General features: G+C 47.6%; 1 protein-coding gene across 7 annotated transcripts in view; it reads left to right on the top strand.

Moving 5' to 3' along the window:
- Positions 1 to 24484, top strand: part of ACACA (acetyl-CoA carboxylase alpha) — a 99576-nt gene that overhangs the window by 44731 nt on the left and 30361 nt on the right. For 5 of the 7 annotated variants that reach the window (XM_069033522.1, XM_069033521.1, XM_069033520.1 and 2 more), the window contains 13 exons: positions 575 to 682; positions 2888 to 2944; positions 3252 to 3296; positions 5997 to 6038; positions 6422 to 6637; positions 7115 to 7270; positions 8948 to 9151; positions 11931 to 12086; positions 12614 to 12760; positions 20690 to 20959; positions 21398 to 21495; positions 22264 to 22384; positions 22862 to 22972. In XM_069033522.1, the coding sequence (XP_068889623.1) occupies positions 575 to 682; positions 2888 to 2944; positions 3252 to 3296; positions 5997 to 6038; positions 6422 to 6637; positions 7115 to 7270; positions 8948 to 9151; positions 11931 to 12086; positions 12614 to 12760; positions 20690 to 20959; positions 21398 to 21495; positions 22264 to 22384; positions 22862 to 22972 (1731 nt within the window). The remainder of the gene's footprint in view (positions 1 to 574; positions 683 to 2887; positions 2945 to 3251; positions 3297 to 5996; positions 6039 to 6421; positions 6638 to 7114; positions 7271 to 8947; positions 9152 to 11930; positions 12087 to 12613; positions 12761 to 20689; positions 20960 to 21397; positions 21496 to 22263; positions 22385 to 22861; positions 22973 to 24484) is intronic. The other 2 variants (XM_069033519.1, XM_069033518.1) reach the window with 1 other exon arrangement.

Genomic DNA, 24484 nt, shown 5'->3' with positions numbered 1-24484 from the left:
AAGCACTGTAGCCTTTTCCAGAATATTACTGTCAACCTTAAAGTCCTCAGATCCCTCTCTTTACATCCCACTCACCTCACCAAGGTAATTTCCTGTCCAGACTCACTTGTTCCCAGTTAACCACAGGCTCCTAAAGGCTGAATTTGTAATTGCTTGGAGCTCTAATGTAATTGATGTTTCCCCATTATTTAATGTTGTTGTAGATATGAAAACTCACACTGTTTTGCCCCTACACTTTGAGTGTGATTAATTTAATTACTTTTCTTGATGCCAAAGTCCTCTGCTGTCCTTGTGCTGCACCTGGTAAAGAGAGGCTCTGACCCTGTCTGATCCTCAGAGTTGGATTCTCCAAAGGAAGGTCCTGTTTGATGTTTGTGGACGTTGACTTCTGGGAAATTGCAGATTTCTGAGGCTGTTTGCTCAAGGATTTCCCTCACAGTTTTCCCTGGTGCTCCGCTGAGGTCGTTTACCCCGGGGCCTCTCTGCTTTAAAGCTGGATTTAGGGAGCCTGTTCTGAGGACTGGCAGGAGTTAAGTTGTTACCTGTTTAACTGTGGGGAATATTGTCCTTGCAGAGTGCCCGGGAGGAGCCCATCCACATCCTCAACGTGGCCATCAAAACCGACAGCGACGTCGATGACGACAGCCTGGCTGCCATGTTCAGGGAGTTCACCCAGAGCAAGGTGAGGTCCCTGCATCCCCCCTCTGGGTCTCTGGGGTTGTGCAGGACAGGTTGGGAAAAGTCTGTTTGTTCCTTAGGTTTAGGGGTTTTTGTTTGATTTCAAAACAAACAGATGTAAGTTACATCCTTAATTTATCCCACCTGAAGCTTTCCCATTTCTTTGACTGGATGTAGCTGCACCTCTCTGAAGCCAGCAGGTCATTGTTTCTCCTTCTAATCTGTCAGGTCAGGACTTCTACCCTTTACCTGGTGGTAAAGTTAACATATGAGTAACAGAGCCATGGAAAATGATATTAAAATGTCCTGTATTTGTGTATCACCATGGTCTTAATGCCATTAAAATGTATTGTCCTTGTTTGCATGCTGAAGCCTCCACCTTATACGATATTCCTGGCACGAGGTGGAGTTATTTGGCATGTTCTGTTGCTCCTTCCTAAGTGTGGGATACACTTCAGAGTCCCAAATGTTGGTGCTGGCTCAGCTGTGAGACAGCCAGGGTTGGGAACAGACTCCTTGTGTCCACGCTGGGCTCTGCCTGTGCCTGCTTTTCTGGTGGTGTGAACTCCAGCAGCTTATGGAGCTGAATATCCCACCAGGAACTGGGATTCCTGGTACTGCACTGGTTATGGGAGCACTGGGGGAGCACCTCCAGCTTCTCAGTGTGGAAGGTGGGAAGAAGTCCTGCAGAAATCAGGGGTTCCAAAATGGGAATGGCATCCACGTGGCTTCAGCAGCTTTCTGTCTCTTTAAACAAGGAAAACAATCAAATCTAAGAATTAAAACTAGTTCTGCTTTTCATCTGCTTGATCATGCTCCAGGCATTTTATGGGAGGGGATAAAAGGAAAGAAATAAAATATAAAAAAAAAAAAATCCCAAACCACATTAAACTATCAAATAGGTTGATCCAAATTGTCCAAATAATCTTCCAGTCCCAGCATGTTGTGTGTGGTTTTTTTAATAGAAATTAGGATCATATACTTGTAAATGACTTGTGGAGGAGATTGAGGCAGTCAGTGGAAATGGAGTTTCTCCAGGTGCTGATGGCTAATCGCTCTGTAATAGCTGTGGCCTTGCTGGGAGACCCACATTATTACCATGTAATCAGAATCCTGTTGCTCTGCTGTTATTGTCTGCCACTTGTGGAATTTTAAAAGCAATAACAATTTTTGCTTTTTAAATCACGGCATTATTAAAGTTATTTTCTTCCTCTTGCTATGAATATAGTCACTGCTGCTCATTTTCAAAGGGCTTAACCTTAGTGAAACATCACAGTCTGTGCCGAGAGGGGCTGCTTTGTTCCTGCTTGAGCTGAGTTGTCGTTCCTTTTTGTGTTCTTTGCTTTTAAATTGGAAAAGGGAGGAGGAAGGAAAAAACTTTTAAGGAGAGGAGAATTACAAGATCTTACCACTTCAAAGGATCAGTGGTGTGGCAAATACTGATGGCAGCACTCCTGTGAGAGGGGGCTTAGGGGAATTTGAGGGAGAAGCAGCGAGAATGGATATTCTCTGATCTGTTTGAAAAAAATAACTGACACCTGCCCTGTATCACCTTTGCAACACAGAGTCTTGGACTCTCAGGATGGTTTGGGTTGGAAGGGACCTTAAGGCCCTACCTGACATCCCATCTAACTCTTGTCCATCTAATTCCTTTCATGTTCCTCTCTGTCCATACAAAAAGTCCCTCTCCCTTCTATTTTAATGCCTTAAAGTACTAGAAGGTGACAGTGAGGCCCCCCCCCAAGCCTTCTCCAGGCTGGGAGCCTGGATGTGCCCTTTGGACTGGGTTATCCATGAGCTAGTATGAGCTACATGCTTCTGTGGGTTGGTTCCTTTAAAAGTCATTTTCCGTGACCTTACCACATCTATGCTGTGCTCCCTTCAGAAAGCAGTCTTGGCAAATGAACAAGGATATTTCCTACAGGATTTGGGTGTGACTCTTGTCCATTCCTGCTTAGCCAGGCTCAGTTGGAACTCGCTGTTCCTGTGATTTAGCTCCTTACCTGCTCAGGTGTAAGAGATTGGGGTATTTATGCTGCTAAAGGAGCATCAGGTGGGAAATCCTCGCTCTGAGGAGGCTGAAGTGGAGCAGCAGCTCAGAGGCAGAAGGATCTGCAGAGCTTTTTCATTTCACAGAGGACTTCAACATGTTTTTAGTCTGTTCTGTTTCTGCCAATCCAGTCACCTGTTTCCATCCTTGTTCTTACAGAAATCAGTCCTGATTGAACACGGCATTCGGAGGCTGACTTTCCTTGTAGCACAAAAGGTATTTTAACATCTCTCCTGATGCTCAGAACACTTTGGTTTTTAGCTCATTATACCATTGGTATCTGACATGTTTTTCCCCCAAATTAAATGCTGTATTTACTATATTTAGTTCTCTCATCACTGTTTTTTGTCCTCTAAAACTTGAGATGGTTTTCATAAATTCACGTAAGAAAATTAATTTACAATTGTAAACAATCTTGACACCTCTTGTATTCTTGAATTAATTGATTTTTGATTTTTAATCCTAATTGCTAGCTGTCTTCTGCTTTTTTTTTCTTCCTGTATGTGTATGTTTCGTTTGTAAGGACTTCAGGAAACAGGTCAACTATGAGGTGGATCAGAGATTCCATGTAAGTAAAAAGGGCCTGGAACACGGTGGCATTCCTGACGTGAGGCCGGGAGACACACAGGGGGCTCTGGGCTTCTCATTTGGATCTCAGGCAGGCATTGAATGCTCACACTGGTGTCAAAGTGAAGTGTTGAAGTATTTATTTGAACATCTGACTGCAAACCCAGGCTGGGCCCGTGGCATTCAGAGGGGCCCCTGAGGTTCCGAGTCTCTCTCGTTACCTGGCTGAGCTCAGGGAGCCACACTAATAAAGATTCTGTGTGTTTCAGTGTTGTCTTCTGTTCTGAAGTGCAATTATCAGTGAAACCTTTGTAATTCGCATGTAGTGTGGTGATTTCTTTTGGCTTCTTACTGATCTTAAAATAACTTGGAGCAGTCACTGAAGGGACTTGTTAAATTTTGCAGAGTGGTTTTGTGATGTGGGAAATGTTTGATGCTGTTACTGCTGAGAATTACTCCTTTCCCCAGGGCTTGGGCATCACTGAGGGCTGGTTTAGGTGGCACTGTAAGAAATAAGCCAGGTTTTTATCTCTTGGGTATCTATTTTTCAGTGCTGGAAGTTATTAGGAGCCTTTGAAGTGCAAGAAATCCATCCTGTGCTCAACACAGCTGGTCTAGGAAGGTTTATGAAGGGAAAGCTAGTTTACAAATCAGCAAAAATAGTGTTTGAACCTGTGTGGGAGTCACCACGTAGGAATTGTTGCTCACAGTACAGGTACAGAGGTGTCAGTCAATGGCTTAGGTAAGAAGCTGGATTCTGTAGAGTTTTTTGGGACCTTCAGCAAGAAAATCTAGACTTCAGATTTAAAACAGGAAGTTTTAGAGAATGGAGTGGGTGTTGAGGGATTGAAAAACCAGAGTTGCTGAGTAAGTGCTGTAGGATGTGTCAGAGGTCAGGAAGGAGGCACAGAACAGAAGGAATCATCCCCCAGCTCTCCCTGGCCCCTCAGTGTGGTGTGTCATCTGGCTGTGAAGTTTGTGGAGCACCTCTGGGAGCTGCTCTGTCACTCTTTATTACTGTCTCCTATCCCAGCCCTTCATTACTGGACCAACTATTAACTTAGCCAGGGCCTGGGCTTGGGTTTGTTTTTGTTTTAATTACAGTCTATATAATTAGTTCCCAGCATGTTGAGGTAATAGAGAGTTGCTCCAGCAAGCTTCCAATTTCCTCATCTCATTAGGTTTTTAACGTGATTATTAGTATAATAATCAACTATGATGATTTCTGATGTAGCTTTTCGCATTCTGCGGTTTGCAGGGTGTCTTGATTGGCTAATTTAGGCAAATTATTTTGATTGTCTTGATGATGGTTGGTTGATTAGAACACAGCAGGGGTATAATTCTTCCACCTAGGAAATGGAGCACTCTTTTGGATTTTGGTACCAGAGCACTGAGGATTTTTGTGTGTGTGCACATCTAATTACGATATTTGCCCACCACACCAGTGAGATGCCTTGGAAGCAATTCCATTAGTGATGGAATGAGCATGGAGATGGTGGGAGAAGCTGGCAGCACGCAGAGGAGGACAGGTAGGAGGGATTGGGAGAAGTGAGGAGACATGAGGTTGTTTTTTAGATGATGCTCACAGACAATGAGCGTTTCGAGTGAGCCTGAATTTCCAGGCAGCATTTCTTGTACCACTGGTTATTTTTGAAGAGATTCCAGGCAAACTCAAGTTATTTTGCTCAACTGAGAGTCATCAGGTGAGGTTTGGGGACTGTTTTACTTAGGAGGGATGGAAGATGACTGACTAGAATAGTACTTTTAGGCCTAAAATCTGTGTTGCTCAGTGGTGGCTTATGCACAATCACTGGTTGTCACACTGACTCCCACTGGGGTTATTCATTTTTCATGGATAATGGAACATGAGCCAGAAATTCAGTGACTCCAGGTCAGGTTCCCTGTTTTTTGCTTACTAAGACAGTTCTGGCCAGTTGTGTGTGTCCCTTCAGGTCACCTTCAGCACGGGCAGCTGCTGTTCTCATGGGGTGCAAAACACTGACCAAAGCTCCTCTGCCCAGTAAAAGTGTAATTCCAGAGGAGTGGATGGGTTTGCCTGGATGGAACTGGAGGGGCAGGATGCTGTCTAGGCTTTCTCTCCTCCTCAAAGACTTGTACAATATTTCAGAAAACTCTCAAGGCTCTGAAAGTGCAACAGAAAACCGGAGAAACCGAGTGGTATTTGGGAGACTTCTGTAATGTTTTTGCTGCTCCATGCAGGAGAATAAAGTTATTTGATTACAACTCTCATTTTTCCTTGGGAAGAGAGTATTTCTGGCAGTAATGGTATGAAGAGAGCTGCAGAGTAAAATCATTGTCCTGTGTACATCTGCATCCATAACCGAGTGTTCACGTCACTCCAAACATTTCCACAGGAAACTTAATCATAACAGAACTGGAAAAAGTTTCCCACTTCTTTCTGGGCACTTCCATGTTGTTGTCTGTTAATAACTGACAATAATAGTCTAAAGCCAATCAAGTAGCCTCTGTTGCATTAGTGAGGGCAGGTTTAAGCTGTCTCTGCTGTCTTCTTGAGGATGACTTGATTTTCCACCACCTTTGTAATGTTGCAAAAGTAGCTGGGAATAACTTCTGTCACCTCCTGTGCTGTGGTGCTGCCCCAGGAGCGGCCTGAGAGCACTCTAGGGACATCAATGCTTGCTTTGGGAGGACTAACACTGTTGTTTTTATTTTCAAACAGAGGGAATTTCCAAAGTTCTTCACATTCCGTGCCCGGGATAAGGTGAGTTGAATATTCTTGATATTTTTCTCCAAGTGTTGGCTTTATCCTTCTTTCATGCAGCGGCTCCTTGGAAGCAGGGCAGTGATTCACTACTCAGAATCAGGACAAGACCTTCTGGTTTCTGTGGAAAAGAGGGATTTTTGAGGGGGGTTAGTTTGAGAACTTGCTGTCCTGCAATTTGTATTGTGCTCTCAGCACTTCAGCAATCTCACAGCTCCCAGTGCCAGTGACTATGTGGGAAGTCTGGGTTGGATTATTTGAATTTCTTGGGTTTGAATTAAATATGGAATTTCAAAAGGGGTGTTGTCGAGTTCTTACCCTCAGTGTTTCACCTTTTCAATCCACTCTTTCCCCACCCTTTGCTGTGTCCGTGGCCGCTGCAGTTCGAGGAGGACCGGATTTACCGGCACCTGGAGCCGGCCCTGGCGTTCCAGCTGGAGCTGAACCGCATGAGGAACTTCGACCTCACGGCCATCCCCTGTGCCAACCACAAAATGCACCTGTACCTGGGGGCAGCTAAGGTGGAGGTGGGCACGGAGGTGACAGACTACAGGTTCTTCGTCAGGGCCATCATTCGGCACTCGGACCTGGTGACCAAGGTGAGTTTGTCCCTTTCCAAGGTGGTGCATGAAACCCGGGGTCAGCCTAGGGACCTGCAGGATCCAAAACTGACCGTTCCCTGTATGCAGTGCTGGGGGTTGTGCCCTCTCCTTGCTGGTGCTGCTCTGCAGAACCATCCCTTTGATGTCCTGGTATTTCCATGCTCCACGGAGATTTTTTTCAGGGGCCCAAGAGGAGAGTCAGAAATCCCGAGATTTTGAGGCAACAGTGGCTTGCCCTTTCTGGTTTCAGATTTACTCTGAGCTAAAGGAGGGCATGAGGCAGCCAGGTGTGGGATCCAGGCACTGGGAGCACTGGCTCTATGCTGGGGATGGATCTGCTCCAGGGCTGCACATCCTGTGACACCGATGGGTTCTGTTCTCTCTGTCACGTCCTTCTGCAGTTTTCCAAACCTTGCATTTCTGGGCTGTGATTTGTGAGTAAAAAGTGAATGGTTTGTTGGCAATCTCTGGCAGGAAGCCTCCTTTGAGTACCTGCAAAACGAGGGAGAGCGTTTGCTGCTGGAGGCCATGGATGAGCTGGAGGTGGCCTTCAACAACACCAACGTGCGCACGGACTGCAACCACATCTTCCTCAACTTCGTGCCCACCGTCATCATGGACCCCTCTAAGGTGGGAGCTGCTCCCAGCTCGGGGCTGGTTGTCTTTCCAGGGCTTCACTTGTCAGAACTAAATGATCTTTTGTTCATAGAATCACAGAAGCATGGAATGGTTTGGGGTGGAAGGGACTTTAAAGCTCATCCTATTCCAGCCCCAACACCTTCCCCTATTCCAGGCTGCTGCAAGCCCCGTCCAACCTGGCCTTGGACATTTCCAGAGATCCAGAGGCAGCCACAGCTTCTCTGGGCAGCCTGTGCCAGGGCCTCCCCACCCCCACAGGGAGCAATTCCTTCCCAATATCCCATCAAACCCAGCCCTCTGGCAGTTTAAAGCCATTTTGTTGTGCAGCTCAGCTCCTCTGTGTAAACTGAGGGACAATGATTAGGAATGTGTTTTGTGTTTGAAACTAAACCTATTTTTTCATTGTGTGTTTGAGATAAACAGTTTTAATAAGGAAGCAGATGTAAATGCTCCTCTGTTTATTACAGAAGTCCAGATTCCATCCAAATAAAACATGAGATAAATTAGGAGCTTAAAAAGAATCTGTAAATTCAGCTACAAAAGTGCCTCATTTTCAGTCTCTGATACAAAACCACAGAGATCAACGTTATAAATAAATGAACATTAGGCTTTGTAGATGCACAAATGAAAGTGTTCAGGCATAAAGGATGTTTGTGGTTAGCAGAATCACCACAAAGCAAGTCCCAAGTCCAGGCTGAATTTAGCTGGAAATCAGCATTCAGTTCATGGGTACCCAAAGATGAGAGCTGACCTTTCCTGAGGAGAACAACCGAAAGTTTAAAAAGATGAATTGGGTATCAAAATAACTCTCTCTTGCTTGCTGACTTTTAAATCATGATTAAAACTTGGTGGCTTAAATTGCTCTTGAATGAACCTTTCCTGGCATGTCCAGAGCCGTTGGTTCCCAGGAAATTCAGAAGAAGCTGGAATATTCATCCCTGGAAGTTGAGCTGCCCTCAGATACATACCATGACTTTTCCTTGAGCTGCTGTGCAAAAGAGACCTTTTTTGGGAAAAATGTTTAAGCCAGCCTATAAATTGCCTTCTTTTAATATGCACTTTGCCCACAGTAGTATTTTATAAAGTTTAATAGAAGAGCAGAAGGCCCAGCTCCAAGTGGTAATTGCTTTGTTGATTTAAAGCTCCGTGCAGGCAGGGAAATGTGATTATTGTGCATACAAGGGCTACAGAACTGCTTGCCAAGGGTTTGGCTTCCCTGGATTCTGTAGTTCCCAGGTGTGAGAGATGCCTGTGGAGGGGAGGCAGGGGTGTTGCCTGTGCTGGGGTGGGATGGTTGGACGCGATGATCTTCAAGGTCTTTTCCAACTTATGGATTCTGTGATTCCATGTGCCATGAGGAAACAGGGATGTGAATCCAGCACTGTCCCACTACATCAGTAGTCCCCAGGTGGAATTCCTGCCTGTCTCAAGGCTTAGGATGAGGAGGGACAGGTCACCGAGGTCCTGTAACTGCACTGGGCACGTGCTGATGTGTGTCACTTCTTCGTCACCTTGGAGCGGTGTGATCCAGAAAGAATCCCAGAATGGTTTGGGTTGGAAAGACCTTAAAGCCCAACTCGCTGCACCCCTGGCATGGGCAGGGACACCCCCCACAGACCAGGCTGCTCAGGGCCTGCTGAGGGACCGACCCCTTTTCGCACGTTGCAGATCGAGGAGTCGGTGCGGTCCATGGTGATGCGCTACGGGAGCCGCCTCTGGAAGCTCCGTGTCCTCCAGGCCGAGCTGAAGATCAACATCCGCCTGACTCCCACGGGGAAGGCGATTCCCATCCGGCTCTTCCTCACCAACGAGTCGGGATACTACCTGGACATCAGCCTGTACAAGGAGATGACAGACTCCAGAACGGGACAGGTATGTCCCTATGGATCCGGGCTTGGATGACAAAATTGGGAATGGGACACGTTTTACCTGATGGAGCTCTTCTGTGCTTTGTGGTGTTTCCAGGTAATCACAGAATGGTTTGGGTTGGAAAAGCTCATCCCATTCCAACCCCCTGCCATGGGCATGGAGACCTTCCCCTAGAGCAGCTTGCTCCAAGCCCCATAATACATTTCAATGTAACACAGAATTGCCGTTCAACTTGGCCAAAGGAAGCAGAATGTAAAGATAAACTTGCAGTAGCAGATGTGAAAATGTGATCAATTAAGTCAATCAAGTCTTCTGGTTGTTTTGTACGTGCCCTCAGTCATTTGGGCAGCTGTTTTCCCAAAAAGTTTTCCTCAGAGTGCTCAAAAAAGTACTAGAAAAGGAATCACTGCTGATGCTCATCCTGTAGGCTGTAATAAAAAATATTACTAATTATACATTCCCCTGAGTAGATAGAAAAAAAATCTGTGAACTTGTCCTTTAAATCCTAAAGATATAGGGAATGACCTGGCTAGGATGATGTAAAATTATGGAAGGTGCTTTTATATCATTTTTATGAGGGGTAATGGGCTCTTTTGTAATGGTTGTGGCTGTTGTGGTATTTCTGTTTTTCATGGCGCAGGAACAGTGTGGTTAACTGAAATACCTACATATGCTAAAATCCATGGAGCATGGGATGCATGGAAAATATTTAAATAGAGAAATGTTTACATCTCCCTCTGTAATCATCTCTCTGCCAGGCCGGAGAAGCAGCAGAATAAATCACTTGGGCACTGTGAGTGTAGAACACAAAGTGCTGAGTCACCTTTTCTTCCCCTTTTCCATTTAATTTTTCCAGCAAGCTGCTGCCCATGGAGTCCATCCAGCTCTGAGATCCCAGAACAGATAGTGTCAGTGTGTTTTACCTCGTTCCTGCCTTTGAGGGGGGATGAGGAAAGAAAAGAACATTTTAATAATCTCCAGCAGCTGAGCTTAACCCTTGAGTTGGGTCAGTCACTTGTGAAGGTCACGAGTGAACTCTGAACTGATAGACTTCATTTTTTAAAGCTTGGGGAATGGGCTTGTGTGTGTATGGCTTTAGCAACTTTTCCAGTATTAAATTTGATTTGTTTTCCAGAATATTAAACCAGGCTCTAGTAAAAAACTAGGAAACTTCCCCCTCATGATGAAGGTTCTTTGGATCAGTTCAGATCCGTGAATTTTTTCCTGTGCTTTCAGAGGGTTCTTTTAAACTTAGAGAAATCTTTTTTTAAATATTCAAATATTACTTATGTGCTGTGTACTTTCATGACTTCTGAAGAATGGGAAAATGGCTTCATGGTGAGAGAATGACCCTGATCTCTTGTTTCCCAGTAGTGATAAGTAGTGATGCTCAGCACAGACTTCTGCAGTTCTCTACAGAGCTGCTGTGGAGCCTTCCAGAGATTTAAGGAGAATTGGGCCCCAAGTGCAGATCCTGACAGATCCCAAGACAGGCATTGTCACAAACACTCGTTACCCTGAACAAATGATTCTCCCATTAAAGAAGCTGCTTCCCAAATCAGTGTTGGTGCAGACTGAAGAGAGCATAAGCTGCTGGTTTTATCTAAAAACAAAAATAGGCTGTACTGAATTTTGTGGAATTTTTCAGTTAATTCATCTTCAATGAGATAAATTCTGTGAAACACATCCTAATCATGTCCCTCCTGCCAGGTGTATCCCTGTTAAGCAGCGTTTGGGCTGTTTAGGGCATTTTTATCCCGTTTTTATCTCCTCCTGTTCCTGCTCCATCGAAAAGCTTCCCTTCCAAGTCCTGCCTGCCTGGAATATATAGCGCTGTGAAGCGCAGCCGTTGATAATTCATGTTGCTACTCTGGGAAAATCTTTTCAACTTACAATATCAAAACTTCAAGCCCAATGACATATGCAAGTCTTGACCCAGCTCGCGGGCGCAGCCGGCGGAGCCGTGGATCCCACTCCATAAATAACGGAGTTCTCCGGGCTGCTCCAGCTCTCGCCATCCGTCAGGGCAGCTGCCAGGGAGAGAGAGCTCGTCTTGGGCAGGGGTTTGTGCAGGGGCTGTGGCTCTGTCTGCTCCTTGCTCCACCACGGTGGGCAGCCAGGCAGGGCTGCCAGGATGGTGCAGCAACGGGCCCGAGGTGTCTCCAGGGGCAGCAGCAGTGGGTGATGGAGCACAGGGCTGTGCCAGCATCGAGGTGTTTCCAAGGGGCAGCAGCAGTGTGTGATGGAGCACGGGGCTGTGCCAGCATCGAGGTGTTTCCAAGGGGCAGCAGTGTGTGATGGAGCACGGGGCTGTGCCAGCATCGAGGTGTCTCCAGAGGCAGCAGCAGTGTGTGATGGAGCACGGGGCTGTGCCAGCATCGAGGTGTTTCCAAGGGGCAGCAGCAGTGTGTGATGGAGCACGGGGCTGTGCCAGCATCGAGGTGTTTCCAAGGGGCAGCAGTGTGTGATGGAGCACGGGGCTGTGCCAGCATCGAGGTGTCTCCAGGGGCAGCAGCAGTGTGTGATGGAGCACGGGGCTGTGCCAGCATCGAGGTGTTTCCAAGGGGCAGCAGCAGTGTGTGATGGAGCACGGGGCTGTGCCAGCATCGAGGTGTCTCCAAGGGGCAGCAGTGTGTGATGGAGCATGGGGCTGTGCTGGCGTTGGCAGCCTGGCAGGGAGCACGGACAGTCGGGCTGGAGTAGCCTGGGGACTTGTGGTAGAAGCTGGATCAGCGCAGAGTGCAGAGCCTGTGGATTAACCAGGACTCGGTTTGTCCTGCAGATCATGTTCCAGGCATATGGAGATAAGCAGGGACCACTCCACGGGATGCTGATCAACACCCCCTATGTGACCAAAGACCTGCTGCAGTCCAAGAGGTTCCAGGCGCAGACTTTAGGGACATCCTATGTCTATGACATTCCTGAGATGTTCCGGCAGGTGAGTGTTCTTTGGGCTCTTCTTGTTGCTCTTCTTTTTGCCATCCTGATTGTCAGGGGAGCCAGGGGCCTGGAGCGACTCCAGCAGTCCCCAGGGATTATCAGCTATGGATTGAGGTCTGCTTTGAATGGAATTAGGATAAACTGCTGCTGGAGTTCCATTAATGAGTCAAACAGTAGAAGCTGAACCATAAACTATCTTCCCTTACTTGTTGCCGTGTCTTTGTTTTCCCCCCTCGTTGTCTGCCCTTCCTAGATGGTGTTTCTGATGTGCTGGGTTCTATCCTGCACCACATCATTCAGATTTCACTTTGGGGGAAACTGTTATGTGATTCAAATCCCAAAGCAGGTGATATCCCAGGAACACTGTCAGTCACGCTGGCAGGAGGGATATTTTGGGGTGTCCTGTTGGGACAAGAATAATTTGGGAATAATCCCAAATTCTGTTGGGAATACCACGCTGGAGTGGATTGGATAGAAATGTTGGCAGGTGACGTTCTTAAGGAGAATTTCTCTTTCCACCCCCAGTCTCTGATCAAGCTGTGGAATTCCATGAATGACCACGCGTTCCTGCCGCCGGTGCCGCTGCCCTCGGACATCCTGACCTACACGGAGCTGGTGCTGGATGACCAGGGCCAGCTCGTGCACATGAACAGGCTGCCAGGAGGAAATGAGGCAAGTGCCACTTCCTTTCATGCTGCTTCTCTCTCCATGCCCCACAAGACGTTGTGCTTTGGGCTGGGTTTGACAATTGTAATGAAAATTTACCAGCCAGGCACAAAATCTATTCATTCAGCCTTTCACAGATGAAATCTCACTCTTGAAAATGAGATTTTTGTTTCATTAAAAATTAATACCTTCCCTACAATGGGTATTTTAACTTCCATAGTAAATGATGATTCAATTTCAAACCTGTGCCTATGCTGAGTTTCCTTCATAATTAAAAAATGCTCATTCAGCTCTTCCAGGTAACTGGGGTTTGTATTTGAGCAAAATGTGTTTTACAAGACTAAACAGAAATATTTTCATTTGCTACGAAAATCCCCAAACCACAGAAAAAACTATTTTATGCTTCCATCCTCCCCACACAGTTTGTATCAGGGTGTGTGGAACATCACTCTCTAGAGCAGGATTTACTCAAGAGTTACAATGAGCTGATGCTGGGAGTGGTGGAGTCACTCCTGGAGCTCGAGCAGGAGGAGGCTGTGCTCTCATGAGGGGGTTTTGCTGGGGTGCCTTCCCATTAGGAAGGCAAATATTGCAGCTTTGGAATGACTGCAGAGTAAAGATAACCACTAGAAGGTGTGGGTTTTTTTTTTTTGTGGGAACTAGTAAGTGAATGTTCTACAGTAATTTAAATTTGAACAGTTCTAAGTGGTGGTATCATTTATTTTTTCTTGGTGTTGTTGAGCCATATTTTCCTGAATATGCAACTTAAAGTTTGCAAAGGCTCTGCTCAAAAACATCAGGGTAGTGATGAGAGGAAACAGGGATTTTCCTCACCATTTCCTGCATGGGTCTTGTCAGGGGAAGGTTTGGAATAGGATGCTTGCAAATTGCCCCTGATGGTGACTGTGGGGTCACTGTGGCCTAGTCTTCTGCTGGACTTCAGGAGGAATGTTTTAACTGGTCTAATTAAAGCTGGAATGAGCTATTCCCTGCATTCCCAGTGCATGCTGAGGCTGCTGGGGAGCCTTGTGCCATCATCTTTCTCTCTTTCCCTGCTCTCATTCAGCGTTTGAGTGGATGGTGGCTGGGGAAATAGCAAAGTCCCTCAGGGACGTCGCTGTGTTCTTGCTGAAATTACAAGCACAGAGCTGCCTGGGCATGAACATGTAGTGTTTACTCTGCCAGTATGAATACAAATAGTCTTATTATAAGAGATTCTGTACCCAAAGACCACCAAAAAAAATTAGGAGATTTTTTTTAACCCTTGGTAGGCTTCTTTGTACTCAGACTGTAAAGAAATTACATGGCTGTTGAGGTGTGTGGAGTGTTGGTATTTAAATTAATCTAATCTGATGTGATCTATCAAATGTCTTCTTGTCCAGAGGGGTTGTAGAGGTTGTGGATTCCCCACCTCTGGAAATGTCCAAGGCCAGGTTGGACACTGGAGCTTGGAGCAACCTGGGATGGTGAACAGTGTCCCTCCCATGGCAGGGGTGGCACTGGATGGGCTTTGAGGTCCCTCCAACTCCACAGTGGAGTCTGTGCCCCAGAGATGCAGAGCTGGTTCCAGTGAGCTGACTGACAGGTGAAATAGGAACTTCCCAGGTAAATGTGAGATTTTTATTTTTATTTTTCTTTCTTGCTAGCAAAAGTTGCTGATTTTCTGAATTCAAAGCTGTTGGAGAGATTGTCCGTTGTGTCTTTTAGAAGAGAGGAGATGCCTGTTGGGAACTTCTGTCTGTGGTAAATGTTGTTGGGTGCATTCAGGTTCCTGTTGTTCTTGTTTTGGGTCAGAGGCTCGGAGCCATTCCCACACGTCCAGTGGGATCCCTGGCACCGGGGGATCGGCTGCTCAGAGCCAGGGCTTGGCTTTCCTGACAGTTACATTTCCTCCTTGTGAAAAGGGCTCAAGGCACTCCTGCTCTTACAGCATTCAGCTGAGCTGAGTGCCCTGAGTGTTTGAGCTGATGGGAGGAATTGAGAAACCAGCATAAAATCCAGGAGATTTGTGGGCAGCGTGTTCAGCCAGAGCTGCAATCCCTGCTCTGACACGGGGGCAGGGCAGGAGCTCCAGGCTGGGGTTTCTCCCTGTCCTCAGAGAGTTTGCAAGCAGCATTTTGGGCAAAAATCTCTATTTTCAGGAAAATCTTGAGGTCTCAAGACTTTTCCCAATCCAAAAGGTTTTTCTCTGCATAGCTCACGACCACTCCCCTCACCCACCACCCCACTGCAGTAATTAGCTGTGGTCTCGACAAAGAAGCCAAGGAATTAATGAACTGTGAAAATACAAGTTGCTCTTTATTCCTAGACAGCTCTGGCTACGGGAGGGGCTTGGCAGTGCTGCTGGCCCTGCCCTGCCCTTGGGGCACAGCACCATCCCTAATGGGGCCTTTTCCCAGCCTCTCACCATCCAGAGGACACCTCTTTTTTCCACTTTGTCACAGAATCCCAGACTAGTTTAGGTTGGAAGGACCTTAACCTCATCCTGTTCCACCCCTGCCGTGGGCTGTGCTAAAATGGGAAAATCTCAGAAAGAGTCAGGAATTGGGGGAGCCCAGAGCAGTTCAGGAGTGCATCCACTACTGTTTCAATCACCGTGCTGGAGACGAGACCTGGAGCACAGTGACACCCCCTTCAAAGCCCAGGGCTTTTTTCCCCAGATTAGCATATTAGCAGAAATCTCAGTGTGAAAAGGTAATTCCCTCAGCCCCTTGCAGAACTCAATATATTCCTTGTCAGTCCTGAGCCAGGCATTTGGATGCTTTTCTGTAGCACTTTATGTATTTTGACTACAATTTCCCCTGATCCTCTGGCACCAGGAAAGCACCAGCTGCTGATAAGACCCAACTAATCTCCAAGGACAAGGAGAAAGTGATGTAAGGAGGGCCTGCAGCAACACCTCACATTCCCCTTCATCCCTCTCCCGGTGCCCCTGGAAAATGTGTCATTTTCCCCACTGGCACTAGATGTCACAGTTTTTCCTCCTCAGTAGCACGAGCATCAGAAATAATCCACAATCGCAGCTGTTTGCTGGAGCTTTGGTTCCAGCACCTTTCCTGGGTAGCTGGGACGGTTTGGCCAGGGGAAATTCAGGATGGCAGAGGGCTCCTGGAATGCTGCTCTGGTGGCTTTCTGGATTGCCAGAGGCAGAAAGGTGTAGCTAATGCATTTTATACAAGCACAGCTTAATCGTTGAGCTGCATGTTCTGCTTTGTCACCCCCTGTTCCTGCATTTTATGGCAGGCACAGGGAATTAAAAAAGCAATGAGCGCTGCAGATTTCTTGGAGGGTTTTAAAATCTCCAAATCCAAGCCTTCCAGGAACAGAGATGGAAGAGGTGGCACAGTTTTATTCTCTATTTTCATGCAGATGTTTGAACAGGTGTATGTGGGTCATGTGGCTACTGTGGACAGGAATGTTCTTACCCACAGGAAAGCTCCTGGTGAAGGCTGTCTGTTGCTCTCTGCGATGTACCTTTACCCATCTGTAAACTTCAGGAGGAATTTCTCCATGGAAAGGGTGGTCAGGCATTGGAAGGGGCTGCCCAGCAAGGTTTGGAATCCCTATCCCTGGAGGTGTCCAAGGAAGGACTGGATGTGGCACTCTGGTCTGGTTAACGAGGTGGTGATGGGTCACAGGTTGGGCTCGATGATCTTGAAGGTCTTTTCCAACCCCAGTGACTCTGGGATTCTGTGACACCTTTCCCTGAGCACTTGGTCACGTCTCATCCTGGAGCTGTTCCCTCCCATCGCTCAGATCGTGCCAGCGTGTTTGGCTGGGCTGCCACGACCACGCTTGGATTGCTGAGGGACACGTTTCCCAGAGCCAAGAAGGAATCCTGGGTTTTGGCACTCCACCCTTGTCAAGGCATGGAGCTGGAATACTTCTGGCAAACCATGTGCACCCTGCCCTTTTCCTGGGAGCTGGTTCATGCTCCAGGTAAAAATTCAAAAGCTTTGCACAGTGTAAGTGCAGAGAGTCACTCTTCTAGATCTGAGGTTCCAGGCAACAGATTCAAATGATGAAATGCCAAAATTGCTACATCTGCACCAAGTAAATACCCACATTCGGCTTTCCAAATTTGGATGTAAATAGATAAAACAATGCCTGGCCTCAAGTCCCCAGGCTCAGCACCTGAAGTAGAATAAACCAACACTGATCTCCTCTCTTGTCTCTGGTGCCCAGTGACAGAACATGAGGGAACGGCTGGAGCTGTGCCAGGGGAAGGTTTAGGTTGGGTATCAGGAAAAGATTCTTCCACCCAGAGGGTGGTGGGGCACTGAACAGGCTCCCCAGGGAATGGTCAAGGCTGCCAGAGCTCCAGGAGTGTTTGGACAACGCTCTCAGGGACAGGGTGTCTGATTGTTGGGGTGGGATTGCCGGGGTGTCTCAGGGACAGGGATTGTCGGGAGCTGGATCAGTGATCTCTGTGCTCAGGATATTCTGTGATTCTGTTGGCTCTGCTTCTCCAGGAATTACAGAACCTGCCAGAAATCCTGAAAAGCTCCCTCTCCCCAGCACCAGCTGCCACTGGCATTGGCTCCCCTCTGCTCAGAGCCTGCTGTGCTTCCCGGAGGGAGCCTGGGATCGGCTCCTTCCCCATTCCCCTCGGTGCCTGTTGTCAACAGCTCCGGCTGCCACCAGCAGTCAATTTGGAACTGCATCAGTGTGTGTATTACTGTTCCCATCGATAGTGCAATTAATGTTGAAGTCAATTTTGGTGTTAATTTTAGGCCATGATTAGTGTTGACACTGGGTGTCAAACGAGCGGCATTTACGAGCGCCGGGGAAGCGCCGTTCGTTAACGCGCCCGTTTTACTGGCTCTTAATGGTTCCATTAAGGCCAAGATGGAGTGGGAGAAGGTGTGTGTAAAATTATACATCTGAAACTTGGGTGTCATCTCCGTGTGTCGTGCAATTCTGCGGGGCTGGGGCCGTTCAGGGAGCAAATGACAGCTGAGCACTGAATCCTAATCACAGTTTGGAGCATCAGAAATAATGATCACTTCTGATCGGGGCTTGTGAATAATTCATCCCCTTTGATTTTCACGTGCTGCCCACTGATACTTCTCAAACCAAATGTGTTCCTACAGGAGAATAATGGTCCCACTTCTTATGGAAATACCGGGGCACAAATCATTTTGCCAACATAAAAACAGTTAAATAAGATGGTTCCTGCTTTTATTTTTTCCTCCGCCTCTTCTTCACTCCTGGGTGTGCTGGGAATGGAGCTGTGGCAGGAGCAGCACTTCCAAACTGTGCTGCCTCTTCAAAAGAGCCTGTTCCAAAGCCAGGGCTGCTCACCATCACCTACTATTGCCTGCCAGTGCTCTTAGGTGATTAGCTCAGCCTGGCTAATTAACCTGGGAACTCTCCAGTTTTTGGCATGCTGCCGTTAACTTAAAAATCTCATTATTCCTTTTTTCTTCTGGAATAGAAAGCCATCCTCCGCTGCCCATAAATTTCAACCGAATCTAGCAAATTCATAGCAAAAAAAAAAATCCTTAGTTGTGCAGATCCCTGTGGCGTTTATTACTGGATAAATGGCACAGAACACACGATGAATTGGGGAGGCAAAAGACGCCCAAGTTAATAGTGGTGCGCTTGAATTTTTCTTTTCTCAGACTGCATAGGGTTGCTCCATATTTATCAGCTGTAAACTGTTTTCAGGAGTTTGTGCCCTGGCTAGACTGTTTTCTGTTCTACTGGTAAAGGGGACTTTATTGGTGTAGAGGACACATGATCTTGAGTTAGGGAACTATTCCAACACTTCTGTTACAATCTGAATTTTCTAGATAAGAAATGCCTTAAATTGGCCTGTTTCCTGTGCTGTCAAAAATCGTCAAGCTGCTGAAAGTGAGGAAAATCTCTTACATCTTGGTGGGTGGGATGGACTGTGGGACCAGCCCTGGGGACTCACTGGTCCATCACTGGTCCCTCAGTCCTGGCTGATGGGATCAGTGTGGCTGTAAGGAAACGACCACTTAAGCAAAAACCTGTCAATGAGTGGTAATTCTGTGCTGTTTTGGAAGAAGTTTGTGGTGTACTTTAAAGAGAATATTACCCTGTTTCACTGTGTGTTTCTGTCGGTCACTAAAGCTGTTTTTTGAGGTGATATCAGAAAGATTGGGGAAGTGGCCACTGAAGGATTTTAGTTATGGAAAAAAAAAAGGTCTTAAATTGTGGTAAAGAACTGAGCTGCAGTAGGTGCTGGGGTACACATGGACATCCCTCCATCCCTGATTTCCTAGAGGCTGATCTTGGAGCCTTTAACTTTGGATTTGCAGACTTTTTAACCTGCTGTTTTTAATCACCAACTTGCCACAACTGAGAGTGAGAACAGAGGCTCAAAATCCAGCCCCTGGCATTGCTTTTCCTCCAACAATCAGGTTGGAAGGGCAAGACTTACTTCTTTTCTCCTTTTTTTTTCATCACAATTCTTCCTTTGTCTGCTGTGAGAGTCCAAGAGCAAATGTCCAAGGAATGCCTCTGGCTGTGTTTGGGATCAGTCAGGTTCCTCTCCCAGCCTCTGGACTGGTTGTCTGTGTCCCCCCAGGTCTCTGTGCCAGACCCACACCTGCATCCACTTGTTCTATTGCAACTTTTCCCTTTCACTTGGGAGCATTAGTGGTATTTTAGCAAAACATCCCGCTGTCTTTTAGGGATTTTTGCTCCCTTCTTTGAAGCTGCAGCATCTGTTCCAAGCCCTGCAGTTGGATGCTGAGGTGGAACTGTAAATCTGCAAATATTCAGAGGCAAACAAATTATTCCCTTTCGACGCATCAGGGTAGGAGTGGAGGAATCCAAGGAGAAGGTGAACTGAAACACTCTGTTAACTTGCAATCTCAGCTCTTGGAAGGGGAGGTGTAAGGAAGGATCTGCCAGTAGCTGGTTGTAATATTTTTGGATTGCTGCCTGCTTTACTTCCAATGACCCTTTGATTAATTCCTCTGCCTCTTTATTTTTTTTAATGAGCCTATTATGGCATATCTTATTGCAGATGCTGATTGGATCTGGGCTGTGTATTGTGCCATTTGGATGTGGATTAAATGGCACAGATCTATCTGCTGCTTCTCCCCTCTCCCCCTCCCGCTTTAGTTCATCATGTTCAGAATTCTGAGGCTCCACAATGAGAGTCTCAGCCCTCCTGATTGCAGAGGATGTGCAATCGGCTTGAGGAATGTGTACTCAGAGCTTATGATCCTTGGGCAAGCGGGGACTGGGTGATGCATGTGGCTTTCAAGGGACGCTGCTATTCCCATCTGTTAATGGCATTCCGGGCTGGCCGGCTCCCGCAGCAGCAGCTGAGGGATGGGGCAGGCAGGGGACGGATGCTGCTGATCCTCCAGGAGATGGGCCAGGAGAGATCATCCCGTGATTTTTGAGAAGAAAAATATGCAGTAAAAAGCATTGCTTACTCTGCTGTAAAACTGGGGAAGGGAAAAGGGAGGAGACGAAGAAATAAGAGGAAGGACGGGGGGGAAATGGGAGATAGTAATGAAATAAAAAGATGGTTAAAATGAGGGTGGGGTGAGGGTGACGAGGTTGTGGGGGGATACCTGGGAAGCCTGAGCAGGTGGTCAGGACTCCTATGCAGCAGCACATCCTGGGAGCACAGGGAATACACTGCTCCTTGTGAGAGGCACGCTGGCAGAGCGTGTTGGACCTGTGATAAATCCCTGAATAGGGAGAGGGAATGCCAGTGTGAGTGTCCTGGTGGGATGAGAGCAGTGGAGAACGTGCTCCAAGGAATGTGGGAAGGATCAAGGGCTTCCAGCTGTGCTCTGCACTGGCAGCACATCAGAGCTGCTGTTCCCCAGGAAAATAGGCCAAGTCCAAAAGACCATCTCTCCAAGTGAGAGGAATGATCCCTGTGTGATTCCCCTCTTGAAGACACACATTTATTTTTTGCTGTTCTCTGCTCTTGGGCTGCAGATTGGGATGGTGGCCTGGAAGATGACCCTGAAGACACCGGAGTACCCGGAGGGCCGGGATATCATTGTCATTGGCAATGACATCACCTACAGGATAGGCTCCTTTGGGCCTCAGGAGGACCTGCTGTTCCTGAGGGCGTCCGAGCTGGCCCGGGCTGAGGGCATTCCCCGGATCTATGTGGCTGCCAACAGCGGGGCCAGGATAGGTCTGGCCGAGGAGATCCGGCACATGTTCCACGTGGCTTGGGAAGACCCAGACAACCCATACAAGGTAAGGGGGCACGGGAACCAGCGGGGAAACTGCAGCAGCCCACAAGAGTCTTATTTTGACACCACCTCTTCTAATAGAGGGGAGAGCGAGCATTTGTCAGACTGTCACCTCCAAAGTTCTCCTTGGTATCGGATCTGGAACACTGGAAGTGTTCAAGGCTAAGCTGCATGGGGCTTGGAGCAACCTGGTCCTTTCTAAGCCAAAGCATTCCATGATAGGATTTTATGATATCCCAGGCAGCAGATTGGCATCCAAAAGGAGTTAGTGCTGAATATTATACCATTCCCAGCTTTCAATGGCATCAGCTGTATCTCCAATGTTGAGAGAACGTTCTTACCACTCTGTGGAATTAAATTCTGCCCCTGTCAAAGCTTCTTTGTGGGGATCAGGAAGGGAGTACGGGTGGGAGTGGGATGAATGAACTGCTTTTCCCTGCAGGGATACAAATATTTGTACCTGACTCCTCAAGACTATAAGAAAGTCAGCGCCCTGAACTCTGTTCACTGTGAACATGTGGAGGAAAATGGAGAGTCCAGGTAAGAATGAAAAGCTTTCTGTTTGTCCTTGGGTAATGCATGGCATGTCCTTGTCCTCAGCTGGGACATTCCTTAGGATCCAGGTGCCAAAGCTCTGGGTGGTCAGGGCAGGGAACAGGGAGTTAAGGGTTGTGCTTTCTTGACCCCCAGTCATGGCTGAGGGTCCTGCAGGGGATGATCAGGATGTGTTCAGGATTAAACCAAAGCTCGGGAGGCTCTGGAAGAACTGAAGTGGGTGCTGGATGTAGGGATGAGAGTGTGTCCCTGTGAGCTGAGGGCTCCTCAGGGAGGCTCTGAAGCACGTGCTCAAGTCCTCAGCTTAGCAAGGGCCTGGTGGGAAAGCTGGGAGCCAGTCTGAGGGCAGTGGGTGAGAAGGGACTGGACAGAGGATGGAGGCATGAAGGAAGGAAGTGAAGAAAAGGTTAGAGCCTTGTTGTAATCCTTGTTCTTTCTCTTTTTCCCTTTGTCTGCATTCCCTTCCTTTCCTGCCCTTTTTCCTGTAATCAACCTGCTCCTCACGTCCTGTGGGAATGACAGGACACTTTTCCCAGGCATTCCTCTCCCTTGGCATTTCCTCTTGCAGTGCTGCTCCCGTGGGAGTGTTCCATGGTGCTGCAGGATGAGCCCTGCACAGCTCCTGCCCGGGCTTTATGCACATTTCTCCTTGGAACCTTAATGATATTTAGTCACTTTTCATTTTCTTTGTAGCAAACTGATTCAGCAAATCACTGGACCTTGTGACTCAAAGGCTGTCTGTGTCTCCCTCAGGTACAAGATAACAGATATTATCGGGAAGGAGGATGGACTTGGAGTAGAGAACCTCAGAGGATGTGGCATGATTGCTGGAGAATCATCTTTAGCCTATGATAGTGTTATCACCATCAGCTTGGTAATCCCCCACTGCTTTCTATTCTTCGAATGTATTGTCTGTTTCAGCTAAAAATCCTGTGATGATATCCCAAACATCCATCTGGGATCAGCCTTCTGGCTGATGGAAATGGGCTGCTGTAGGCTTTGAGCAATGCTCCTGGCACCAGTGCAGGGCTGGGTCCCCTCCACACTGAATTTAAAACACTTCAGTCATTTGGCCTCGTATTTGCTCAGTCTGAAAGTTGCTGCTTCTCTTCTTCTCTCTCTTTTTTTTTTTAATAAAATACATTTACGTTCAGATCCTGAGTTTTACAAAATAACGGGTTCTGGAATTTTCGAGCGAGAGTAGATTTTATGACCTTATGCTACAGACACACCGAGTTTTATCTCAATGTTTGAATCAATAGGTTGGGGCTGTGTGGAGAGACAGAAATCAATGCCATTGCCTTTTTTTTTTTTTTTTTTTCTCCTTCCTTTCTTTTTCCTTTTTTTCCAGGTCACGTGTCGGGCAATTGGGATTGGGGCCTACCTTGTCCGGCTGGGCCAGAGAACCATCCAGGTGGAGAACTCCCACATCATCCTCACTGGCTGTGGGGCCCTCAACAAAGTAAGTCCTTACATTTCAGTCCACACAGCTCTCTGAATGGAGCTGGGGTTTGTCATGGAATCCTGGAATGGTTTGGGTTGGAAGGACATTGGAGGGCCTGAGCAGCAGCCCGGGGACGGAAGGAGGAGAAGCAGCTTTTAGCAGAGGTTGTGTGCACGGATTAAATACCAGGAGTGGGGAAGAGCAGTGTCCAGGCAGCGCCTTCTCCCGCCCACTGAGTGCTGTGAGGGGAAACAGGGCTGTTCCCAGGGTTTGGAAGTCCGTGTTCCAAAATATGAGGGCCAGAGTCACCTGAACTTCCAGTCACCCACAGCACTGTGTTGGTTCTGGGAGGCACTGAACCTGAGGAGCTTGGATGCTGATTTTCCAGGCTGGGAACGAGATTTCCTGCTGCAAATCTCGGCTGTGGGGACAGGAGGAATAACTGAGGCTGTCACAAAGAAAACTTACAGCTTCACTGCTGAAGTGGCTCTTCTTTTCCCCACTCCATAGGCAGATTTTCTCCCTTGCTGCCCCAAACCCATTCATCCCACAGCCTCCAGCTCCTTGCCTGGTGCAGACACGGCTCCCAGCCGTCTCTGCTCCCATCCCTCTCCCTGAGGGCTTTGTTTCCCTGGAGTTGGGGCTGTGTGCTGTGAGTGCCCTTCCCCATCGAGCAGCTTTGTTCTCGGGCACTCTCAGCACCTGGGGTGGCGGTGCTCCATGGCAAGCTGTGTTTCCAGGAGTGCCTGCCTGACAATGGGAGATAAAGGAAAACAGGCTCTTGTTGAATTATTCCCCTGAATAAAGGGGGCTCTGCAGAAAATGAAGCATTGATCCTATCAACTCTAGGCTGCAGCACCCTCAGTTAGATCTCTTACACACATCACACACACCTGCATCAATGGGAGGAAAAGAGGCATTTGAAGATCCAGCCTTTAAAAAGAAATTGAGTCAGTTTAGTGCTTGCTGAAGTGCAGTGAGTTGCCTGGTTCCAGCTGTCACTTGCTGGGGATCGGGGCCCTGCAGAGTTTCCCAGATGGCAGGGCCAGGCTGTTCAGTTCTCCCCCTCTTCCCAGGTTTAACTGCACTCCCTGCCTGTGGAGTCAATGGTTGTTTTCACAGGACTGGATTAATCTCACTAGATTTTAGGCACTTAAAAATTAAGGGTATGGACTAAATTAAGCACCTGACATCTGTCAGCAGGCATAGGCAGAAGGAGCTGCTTTCTGGGGGGGATTTATCCCATCCTAAAAATTTCAGTGGGATGAATAATCCCATGTGTCCTTTGCCCTCCTCTGTGCTCTGTTGGGATGTTGGTGTGTTTGTGTCAGCTCTGAACCTCGATGTGCCTCAAGGTGAGGGAGGAACCTGTTGCATCCTATCCAGACCCAACAGTGTTTACTGCCCTTGAACAGTGGGAGCCTGAGAGTCCCCACTCACTCCTGGCTGTGTGTGATGTGTCTGCTGCTTCATAGGATCTTCAGTTTCCAGTCCCTGCAGTTCTGCTCAGGGCTTCTTGAAGGGATGCAG

This window comes from Aphelocoma coerulescens, chromosome 19 (genome assembly GCF_041296385.1).
Source record: "Aphelocoma coerulescens isolate FSJ_1873_10779 chromosome 19, UR_Acoe_1.0, whole genome shotgun sequence".
In the NCBI taxonomy this organism is placed as follows: domain Eukaryota; kingdom Metazoa; phylum Chordata; class Aves; order Passeriformes; family Corvidae; genus Aphelocoma; species Aphelocoma coerulescens.
Note: the sequence above shows the minus strand (reverse complement) of the source record. Positions and strands in the feature narration are given on the sequence as shown.